At 35.1% G+C, this 11,639-nt stretch overlaps 1 protein-coding gene across 1 annotated transcript in view; it reads right to left on the bottom strand.

Annotated features, from left to right (window-relative positions):
* Positions 1 to 215: 215 nt before the first annotated feature.
* LOC121429689 (transcription factor RFX4-like) overlaps positions 216 to 11,639 on the bottom strand; it is a 35,363-nt gene continuing 23,939 nt past the window's right edge. Inside the window, exons 11-17 of the mRNA XM_041626852.1 lie at positions 6,884 to 6,978; positions 6,113 to 6,233; positions 5,101 to 5,220; positions 3,951 to 4,129; positions 3,001 to 3,247; positions 1,045 to 1,265; positions 216 to 574 (exon numbers count right to left, since the gene is read on the bottom strand). Coding sequence (XP_041482786.1) covers positions 491 to 574; positions 1,045 to 1,265; positions 3,001 to 3,247; positions 3,951 to 4,129; positions 5,101 to 5,220; positions 6,113 to 6,233; positions 6,884 to 6,978 — 1,067 coding nt within the window. The 3' untranslated portion in view covers positions 216 to 490. The remainder of the gene's footprint in view (positions 575 to 1,044; positions 1,266 to 3,000; positions 3,248 to 3,950; positions 4,130 to 5,100; positions 5,221 to 6,112; positions 6,234 to 6,883; positions 6,979 to 11,639) is intronic.

Raw genomic sequence — 11,639 nt, 5'->3', positions numbered from 1 at the left:
TCCATAAATTTCAAAGTTATGATGGTAATTCAAGATTTTGATGTTGATTCCCCAACAAGGTCTAAGTTCATTGACCCTAAATGACCTTTGATCTTAGTCGTGTGACATGAAACTTTAATAGGATGTTTAGTAATACTTGATTAATCTTATGGCCAAGTTTAATGAACTAGGTCTATATACTTTCTAATTTATGCTGTCATTTCAAAAACTTAACCTCAGGTTAAGATTTGGTGTTGACGCCACAGCAGTCAGCGTCGGAAAAGCGGGGCCTATAGTCTCACTCTGCTATGCAGGTGAGAAAAAAACGTTTAGAAAACATCCATTTGTTAGCTGGGAACCAACGCGATGATGCGCGGCTTATACCTGCGCTATTGGGATTAAAGTGCGAGTCAAACTTAAATCTTTGTGAATCACGCCAGGTCTGTAGTGGAAAGAAGGAGGATCTCCCTTTTCCATCTTTTAGACGCCTTCAAAGCTGCTGTATATTCCTTTACGTTTCTTGGGGTTTGACGGGTTTCACCACTGTCTGCACGTCGTTGATAATGTACCTATTTCCATCACCAGCGGTCAAGAACTATAAGGAAGTAACGACACCAACATGCAAATCATAAATGATACCTAACAACAATGGACGTAGGAACGAATGTCAGGATGCCAATGGGAATGGTTGTATTATCAGAAAAGTTTGTTTGAAATTCATCCCCCCACAATTCAATATTACTAGTCATAATTCGTAGTGACAAACGAGGGGAATCTACTTTTCAAATCGTTTTAATGTACACCTGCATTTCTTGAATTCTTTATTACTATTTTACATACACACACAAAAAAGTTTATTTCCCAATAATTTGTTAATCTTGGAAAGCAATATCTGGGACTAAGGGGCTTGTTGCAGAAAAGGTTGAAAATAAAGTTTTTATGACTTTTAGAGTTGCATTCAATTTTATGACTATTTCTGCAATGGGCCCTCACAAGCATTCATCCCTTTCTGTAGTTGCTTATTGCTGAAATAGATTTTTAGTGAAGTCAGCCGTGGAAACTTACCTGACCCTTGTGAAGATCAAGACCAGGAAGTACGGGTACGTTGAGAGTGAGAACCTGGGGCGCCACAGGGCTGTCTGTTAGGACCTCATCTGCTTTGTTATGGCCTTTCTTGTTAGAAGCTTTCTGATCATTTTTGGTGAGAAGTGTGGCATGTATTAGCTTGGTGGTCACAAAGTCGGATGGTTCACTGGCTGAGGTGCCTGTCTGTTTGTCCGACGTCGCTATAGAAAAGTAAGGGAATGATTATCAAAAATGATGATGAATATGATAAGAATAATCAAAATAATGAGAATGAGAAAAATAACGGTATTAAAAAAAAAGAGTATTGAAATTAAACACATATCCACCTATGGCGCCTTAGGGACTTCCATATTTCCTGGCTAGGCCAGGCTATCAATTTCGCTGCTCAGTTGTTCTTTTTTCAGAATTCCTTCCTGTAGACTGTACACCGTCCTCCCCCCACCAGGGTCGATTGCAGCACAGTGAGTAGATAAATTTCTTGCTGAAGGAAACAACTCCATACTAACCTATAAGTTTCTGACTGGAAGGGCGAGGGTAGCTTACAAAGTATTCTCTTGCATTGTTTTTTTTTATTATTGTTCAAGTATCTTACTTGGATTTGTAGTTTATTTATTTTTGTCATGTACAGTAACTGTTGTTACAACATGTTCTGGACCCTAGAGAAAAAAACCATTGTTATATCAACTAAGCCGAGTTAGTTTATCAAGCCATTTCACCATAATTTTGATTTTATCAGGGACCTACATTTATCTTAGCTCTTTATGCGTCTTGAGCACTCTACAGAGTGGATTTGGCGCTTTAAAAGTCACATTATTAGTATTATTATTATTATTATTATTACCAACCACAAGAACATGAAACTCCAAGAAGCCATGGTTTGCAAGTTTCTTCACCAATGATAAAACAAAGAAAGAAAAACTTAAGCTAAATGATAAAAGACAACCGTAACTTTGGTTATTAGTTGATAGCAAAGGGAAGATATTAAATATAAGTATGCCTCTGTTATCAGTTCTGTACAAAGGGACATACTGAGCGCTACTTTGCCGTTACTGCAAGGAATGAAAAAAAAACCCTCCTTTTATTTGCCTGTTGGTGCAAAAAACTGACATCTAATAAGAAGTTAATTTCGTGCTGAGTATAGACCATTTCGTAGTTACTTCATGGACAATTTTTGGTCAAATTACCTTTCATTTCTTTCATTATGATAGGCAGATTTCAAAGCAAGATATTACGTAAGCATGCCTTGCATAGCAGGATAAAGAAATTGAAAAGAACGGGTGACTAGAAGAGCACACCAATGAACACTATATGAAGGTATTTGTTGCATTTCTACTTTGAATGCATATCATAGCATGTTGTATAATGTACTTGGCAAACTTAAAATACCAGTCGTTCGTGGACTCATTGTTTTTTTTGTGTGGAGTAAATGAAAAAAAAATCAAAAGAATATATGAATAATCAAGGCATCAAAGTTGGTGCTTATTAAATTTTTTTACCAACATGGTATTCAAGGTGATAATTTTCTAACATTCACTTTCCTTGCTTTCAAATTCTATGTTCACTTTTGTAAATTTAATAACAAACCCCCAATATCGTGGAATTCAAAGCTCTTATCAAAGGTAATAAGGATATTTAATATGTTTTGGCGAAGAAAAATGGTAAATTACCTATACATTTTAAAAAGTGGAGATTTGATATCTAATTTGTTTTATGTATCTGTCTTGACAAGTATATACCTACATGTACGTAAGTGCTGCTCTGTTTAATCATGTAAATAGCTTGTTGATTTGTACTGTGATTTATTATTTGATCAATAAAGATTGAAAGAAAAAAAAAATTATACCACCATGTCACATCTGTACCAATGACCTTCCTCTGATCATGCACAGAATCTTCTGATCATGCACAGATTGGAACTACGAACTAGCTTATTACCATTGCTTGACAGGTCAACGGCACCAGCAGGTTCTACTGATGAGTCCAGAGGGGCGAGGCTTGGTTCAGTCACACCACATGACTTTGTTCCCGTCGGTTCAGGACTTGGGTCTTCGCCAGATTGAGTTGATGCGGCAAATGCCATTGAGATGATATCTGATTTGGGTAGTACCGGTTTCTTATGCTCGATTATATGGCCTTCAGACGTTGGGCTTTTGGCGACAGTGTAGGTACTTTGTGTTGACACCTTTTGTGTGAAAGATAAGCAATGATTACTTTGATTTCATTTCATTTACTAATTTTGATATTTAAAATTTGACCTTTGTTTCACAAAAAAAATAAAAAATGTACATAATGAAACAAAAACAAATGAAAATTATACAAATAACAAGTAATTATACAGTCAGTCAAGAATTATAGTTGTAGGTAATTTTTTTAGTCCGAGAAATATGATGGGACCTACGTATAATGCATGAAAGCAAGCTTAGACAGCTACAGGCCCCGATGAAGTTGAAGTTACAAAAAATGGAAGACGTATCTGATTTTATCAACATAATAATCACAGAATAAATACAGAAAAAAAGCAGAACACTTGCTCCAAGAGGTCTGGTTCTTAGTCTCGTCTGAGATGAGAGGATTGTAAACTAATTGAGCTTATGAATATAGGATATTGCATATTAAACAGAAAAAAATCACGATATTATACAAATATAGCAGGCTTTGAGAAAGTATAGTGGAAATTATTTATCCGAGGTTGGACTGGCAATCATTTTTTTCTTGCCAATTCAATCGAATGATCGATATCTGGGTAAGTCAGGGAGCATGCGCAGTTCAAAGTTGAGAGAAAATATCGAGCATGCGCAGTTCTGCCCATGAACGTTTATCGAAAAATATACGGAGCTAAAGGAAAACTATACGGAGCTAATTGCAGCGATGTGTTTTTATATTACTGGTTTATCAGGAGCAGTCGTAGGAGCGACGCTGACAGCACTGCAACCCGGAAGTATCGACTCGTCATCAAAGAGGTCACCAGCACCCATGGACATCATCGAACTGGTAGACATGTCTAGGATATCATCACAGTCGTCGAAGTCAAGATCGATGTCGGCAAGCAGATATCCGTCGACCACTACGAATGTAAAATGAGATTAATCTGATTTCATTTCATTTGGATTTATCAACATATTTCACAAATCTCATAAGCTAAATTGACATGAAACTGTAAATTATTGGGAAATGGCATGAACATAGATCTAAAAGGAAAATAACAAGTGACGGTATATTGATGGAAAGCCGTTACTTTGTGGACTAAAATGCGGCCTTATCATTAAGAGTAAAACAACGTCGACACAATAGCTCAGTATACTTTATGAATGACGTTTATGGGTCTATTTTTTTTACCTAACCTAACAGTGCTTGGAACTCAGTTCATATGTTACACTTTGTTATCCTTTGAACGATCTCGAAAGCTTTGAAGTTGTCATGGAAAATCTTTGAAATTTTGACAATTCAGGCTGCGAAGTTCAGGCTTCCTACTCTACCTTATAAATATAATGTCAATCACAGTGAGACGAGAAACTTGCAAGTCCACAACTTTAATTCCTATTAAATTCAATCACAAATACTATAATTGTTTTTGTTATTTTTCTTTTTTGTGTGTAACCAACTTGTGTTTGTGATTTGCATTCACTTATTAATCTTTTTTTTTCTTTCATGAAAAGATTTGATTCAAAATCAAACACGAAAGCAATTCAATTTACAGAAAAAGCATGAAGCAAGCATGTTTACAACTGTACATGCGTACTATTATCTAATGATAAAACAAAATTATGATGTTTTTGACTGAGAACCTTTTCAATTTCACAATAGCGTTTCAATACGTTCCTAAAACAGCTAAAACACAACCGATCACACTTACAACGTGTCGAAAAAATAAAATATTTAGCGTAAAGAATTTTTTGTACATTTTGTAATTGACTTTAATTTGTTTTAATAAAAACAGAATTGAAAAATACTATTATTAAGTTTCACTACTTGACAATCATATGGGGGAGGGAGGGGTGCCTCCTGGCTCATATGTTGCTTGACTGAGGAACTAACTTGGCTTATCAAGGTCCATGACACTATTCCAGAGTGCTACCTCGTCCCGCTGGTATAGATGAGTCTCAACCACATAGAGAAGATATTCTTCATACAGGAGATTCACAAGATGGAACGATCCTAAAGGAAAGAAGAAAATATGTTATGAACATTATGAAGCAAATCCTAGTCGAATAACTGATTGAGTAGAACTAATTCATGACTGTTCATGGTTTGATATTTTCAAATAACATAGCACTCTGTCGTGATCAATGTAACAAATAATGCATCATTATTTGGGCCTCATTCCAGGGGCGGAAATCTCTCCCAAAAGGTAGAGGGGGACAAAGGTCTGGAAGATTTGACAACCAAAAAAAAAAGAAGGCTATTACCTAAAATTTAAGGTCATTTCGACGAAAATATATTTGACAAGCAAAAAAAAAAGTTATCTCGTCCCAAAACGCACGTTTTATTCCCATTTTGAGTTATATATTTCTTAGCATCACCAAAGACCCAAAATGGTAGGGGGGACATTTGATATTCTGTCCCCCCCTACTATTTTGAGTAGGGGGACACGTCCCCCCTGGGATTTCCGCCCATGCCTTATTCATGTGCTTGGTATCTTCAAACTAGCCTTTTCACTGTACACGTGATGGGGAATTTTCTTTGCCTCACATTTTCTTGACCACAAGTAAAGTGTAGGTACTGGTCAAAGGTTTTGTTATCATTGATCTTTTTTTTTCAGATTGGCTGATTTATCAAATTGTATTTCCATATTTTCTACCTTTACGACGAAGAAAGAGCGGATCTCTTCAACCCATTTGGCATGATCTTCTACAGAGGCATGTGAAATGCTTATGTAACAATTATTAAACCCCATTTGATGTGATATTTCGGAGGTACATGAAAAGCCTCTTCAACCATTCTTAAAACCAGAAATTAGCTCTCTTTCTCTCGTTCTTTGTCTCAAATCTCTCTCTATCTATCCCACTCTCTAATCCCTACTCTGAATTCAATTGAGTCTTCTATTTACCAAAGCTGGTAGCGCTTCGTAATGTCTGATCACGTATGATAAGACCACAGATATGACTCCAACCCATGAAGAACGCCCTCTCCGCTTTCTCGTACTGCACGCTATCACGTGGGTATCCTCCCTGTATCAAATGAATGAATGAATGAAATGAGACTAAACAGGGTAGCATTTCATGAAGCGTTTGGTCATCGATTTATCACCGACAACTGTTTTAAGCTACTGACATCCTTGAAGCTGATTGGCCGAGATACAATGAATTTATGGATAAACATTCATATCTTGAATTTTTTAAAACAAACATGCGTTTTCTATGTTGACCTTGCAGGGTCTCGTCTTACAAAGAGTTGCGATTGATCCAATCAATTGCAACTATGGAAAGCCAGCAAAGTCAACATATGAAATGCATGTTTGTTTTTAAAAAATCAGATATGAACACATATCCATAAATTCATTGAATTTCTTGACAATTTGGTGTGTTCTCCTTTGTTTACAAAGGACATCGTGCAAATTTCCTGTAGAAAAAAATATAACACTGATGGATTTCCATAGAGTTACGACTGATTGGATCAATCGTAATTCAATGTAAGAACAGGGCCCTGGTTTTCCATAGTTGCGATTGATACATATTTGGTCTCAAATTAAAGAAGAGATTTCCTTTGCGCTACTACTGTAGAATTTGTAATCCAAATATTACTAAATGATTGTGATATTTATATCAATAAAGGGTTTCTCTATTTTTTCTGTCAAACAATGTATTTCCATATTTTGTACCTTTTCGACGTAGAAAGAGCGGACCTCTTCCACCCATTTGACATGATCTTCCACAGAGGCACGTGATTCCAGTAACTTCTTGAACGAGTCCATATCTATACGAGTTTTGAATTCAAATTCAATTCGGTTTTATCAAACAATACTCATCAAAAAGTCCGAAGACTAACAATGTGAGTTTACATTTAAAGAAATGAATAACAAAGAAATAAATAAATACACAACATGCAGTGACCATTAAAGAAGAAAAAAATATACATTATGTATAAAATGCAATTATACAGTAGAATATAATGAACAGATGCATGTAATAAGACAGATTTAATTCATACTAAAAAAGCAGGTGAGGAGCAAGAAAGGGGAGCAAGAATAGCAAAAGTAAGCATGTGAAAAGGTGAGCATAGAGAGGAGGATGTGGCAAAAAATAAAGGAAAGATGGGAAAAAAGGAATGAAGGAGGAAAAAAGAAAGAACCACAAGAAAGTTGCAAGAAAATTAAAAAGAGCCAAAGAAATAAACTCTCCAATTAATATAATCTTTCTGTAAATGTTTTCTTGCCTGTAATTCCGTTTCTTATCATTTTTTTGACGAAATACGATATTGATTTTGTTTATCTGCTTATATTCCTCGAATTGTATGTTAGTTTTGTATCATTTTGTAATTTTTGTTTTGAACAAAATATTGGCGAATGCCAGTGACGTTCTAATAATTTAAATTCAATTCATCTTGAATATCTGTAGAAATTATATCATGTGACCTATTCTAAAATAGGAATATTTTTGTAAATTATTATATGAATTGCAGATGGCTAGATCAGTTCAACATTCAATAATTTTCATATTTCATTATAAAAGAATATGTCTCGTGGTCGGTAATCGAACATAGTAGCCCAAGATCAGCACCAATATTCAATAATTTTATTATTTCACATCAATTATCATCTTGTTGTTACTTAAAGATGAATTCCAGTTTTGGTAACGATCTCAAAATGACTTTTTACAGAATCTAATATAATGACCACCCAAGTGTCTGTTTGTATGAATAAAAAATATGTGCCAAAGGATTCTGGGAGAAATTGTGTAATTGTTGAGAAATAAACAAAATAAGCGCGGATTCAGTCACTTCCGTCGGGTCTTTATTCCAGCAATAATAATACACTGTCCCACGTGTGCCTGTATGTGTTGGTGATCTTCAGTGTGAACGTTTTCAGCGTAGATTTCAAGATTTCACAAAGTTCAGTTTATGTAACTGTACCAGATCTAGATCCTCGATGATATTCTGACAATTAAGCCTGGTTTTACAGACTTTCTCATGAAATCAGTGTTTACTGCAACTACTGGAATTTCTCTTTGATATATACTTAAAGGAAAATGAAACCTTTGGACCAAGATAGCTTGTTTGAAAACAGAAAAATCAAAGAAACAGATCAACGAAAGTTTGAGAAAAATCGGACAAGTAATAAGAAAGTTATGAGCTTTTGAATATTGCAATCACTACTGCTATGGAGATCCTCACATTGGCAATGCGACAAACATGTGTGATGTCACTCTTGAACAACTCTCCCCATTACTTAAGTATATATTTCACTTAAATTGCCTCTTTTATTACATCTATCAGTAGAACATGTATTCTTTCTATAGGAGGGCATGTAATACAGATTTTTAAAGAATACATCATGGATAAAGAGTTTGTATCACCATACGAAAAAGCAAAAAGACACATTTTGAGGGTATTTCATAGTCCATCAAAGGGAAAGTTGTTCATCAGTGACATCACACATCCTTGTCGCGTTGCCAATGGGAGGATCTCCATAGCATTAGAGATTGCAATATTCAAATGCTCATAACTTTCTCATTATTTGTCCGATTTTTCTCAAACTTTCTTTGTTCTTATTCTTTGATTTTTCTGTTTCGACACAAGCCTACTTGTTCCAAAGGTTTCATTCCCCTTTAAGATCAGCCTTCAATTCAATCAATTTAATATTCTACAGCATAAGTCTTGTGATTGGCTATTATCTATCACTATCTTCTAACATTCGATAACTGCATTATATCACAACAAAGAATTTTTGTCATCTGGAGGGTAAGAAATAAGTTACTCTTAAATGAACAAAAACAGAATATCTATGGATCATTTCTCCTATAGCAGGTTTAAATTAAACTCAGATTTAAAGTTGTGGTTTAAGTATGGATAGCCAATTGTTACATAAATCATCAACAGTAGAGATATCATATTTCAGCTGATGTGGCTCTCAAATAATTCATAATTGTCTAGGAAGTATAAATACATGATTGTTTTCAACATCGATGAATCCGGAAAGAGCACAGTAAACATACAACTTGATAAAAAAATTTGATACTTTTAGCTTTCCATACTTAAACCACAACTTTAAACCTTAGTTTAAATCAAACCCGACTTCAGAATACGGGCCTACGTGTTGAACTTTAAATTCCCATTGTAAAACGCTCAACTTTCATTTATACAACATATCTGGGGTCAGTAAGATGTTGATAGATGAGGCTTGCCTTCATGCTGTTTGCTCACTGGTACTAAGTCGTCTGGACAATTCCATTTCTCCTTTGTCTAATTATTAATATTTCGGGTAATGACAGACTGCAACGTATTTGGAATCGTGCAGCTCGTATCATCTCAATTGCCAGAAAATATGATCATGTGTCTACATTGCTCAAAGAACTTCAGTAGTTACCGGTCCGAAAAAGAATTACTTATAAAATTGCTTTGTTTGTGGACATGTTATTAAATAACCTGACGCAATATATTTAATGCTTATTTTCTCCTGTCCAACAATCTCACTATTGATTATGTTCTAGATCAGATCCTTTTCGTTTACAGATGACTAAAATATGCTCCAAGAAAGGTCAGCAATGTATTAGTTTCATTGTTTCTAGTATCTGGAATAGTATCCATGTCAAAATCCGTGCTTGTTCTTCATTACGAGTATTAAAAAAATTATGCTAAAAACATGTCCGTTTTCTCAATAATACCCCCTTTATATTTTTGTAAGCACTTTGAGAGCAGAATTTTAAGTTTGTCACATTATTTTAAATTGCTTTCAGCATAATAATGGAAAGGCGCTAAATAAATATTTAACGTATGTATGTATGGTTGATGAATATCCACCTTAGATCATTTCAACATTTTTGATATTTCAAAACAAAATATATCCTGCAGTTGGTTAACATACATTCGTAATTCCGAAGCTTCGTAATTCCGAAGGTTCGGTTATTCCGAAGGTTCGTATTTCCGAAGGTTCGTAATTCCGAAGGTTCGTCAATCCGAAAACGAAATAAGGTTCGTAATTCCGAAGGTTCGTTAATCCGAAAACAAAATGAGGTTCGTAATTCCGAAGGTTCGTCAATCCGAAAACGAAATAAGGTTCGTTAATCCGAAAACGAAATAAGGTTCGTTAATCCGAAAACGAAATAAGGTTCGTAATTCCGAAGGTTCGTTAATCCGAAAACGAAATAAGGTTCGTTAATCCGAAAATTAAATAAGGTTCGTATTTCCGAAAATGAAAATTATTCAGTTTGGTAACAAAAACGGTGTTGTCATTACAAGATTACACGATATTCTGCAATGATATTAATAACGATCGATGATACATGCGTGTGTTGTGGCAAAAAGCATGTATTTCATTAAGAATAGGCGCCCTGATCAAGCATAGGCTAATTTCGATTTTATCTGAGCAATTGCTGCCTAAGCAAATGGTTTAAAGATGCAGGGATCAAGTGTGTTGGTCGCGTGCGAGTAACCATAGATAATAGAATTTGTATTGGAGGGGATGTCATTTTTGATAACAGCTTCTGCTGGTAATAAAAATAAAAATAATACTAATAATGATCCTTGTGAGATGTTGAAAGCGCGAATCGCAAGCTCAAACTAGTAGACATTTCATGTAACAAGACGTGAACTTAAACATTCTGAGCATTTTTTGTAATCGTGAGAAAAATGTGTATCTTTCTAAAAAATTAACTCGAGGGCGAGCTGTAATTTGTTTATATACTGACCTGGGGCCCGTTGCATAAAACTTTTTACCTGAGAAAACTCAGGTTGTTTTTACCGGAGTTTTTGCTCTGTGCTAAAGGCATAATGGCGGAAATCAGACTAACCTTAGTTTTCAGTTTTTACCAGAGTTTTCTCAGGTAAAATGTTTTATGCAACAGGCTTCTAAGTAATCTTTTAAGGACTGCATTTAGTGACTCATGAATAGAGTATATATCTCACGAACTAAATAATGAGAGCGCGAACCGCAAGCTTAAAATTTGTGATATTCCACCTGAAAACTGGACATTTTTATACTTTTTTGTAACCAGGAATAGAATGAGTTCCTCAATAAACAATATTTGATACGAGCGAGAAACGTGAGCCAAAATTTTCCGATTTTCCAACCTGAAAACTGGACATTCTAAGCATTCTTGTAAAAAAAATAATAGCTGGGAGAACAGTTTTCAGAACTGAAGTGGCTTCCCAGGGTAAATAATATCTATATCATAATTATCATTCTAGGCCTACATGAAATTTCCAAAAGTTTGAGCACGTGATTCGCTCGCAACATCTCACAAGGATGCCCTTTTAACAGTAATTGACCAAAAGGGCGAATTATACATCTTCAGATTTGATTTCTTTCCCCCAAACCACTTGCTCGCTACGCTCGCAAAAATGACACATAGATATATAATTTATCAATCAGTTATCACTTAAAATATTTTGCTCAATGCAATTACTACAAGACACACAAC

Source organism: Lytechinus variegatus, chromosome 16, assembly GCF_018143015.1.
Source record: "Lytechinus variegatus isolate NC3 chromosome 16, Lvar_3.0, whole genome shotgun sequence".
Taxonomy (NCBI): Eukaryota; Metazoa; Echinodermata; class Echinoidea; order Temnopleuroida; family Toxopneustidae; genus Lytechinus; species Lytechinus variegatus.
The sequence above is the reverse complement of the archived record's forward strand: the minus strand, read 5'-3'. Positions and strand labels throughout refer to the sequence as shown.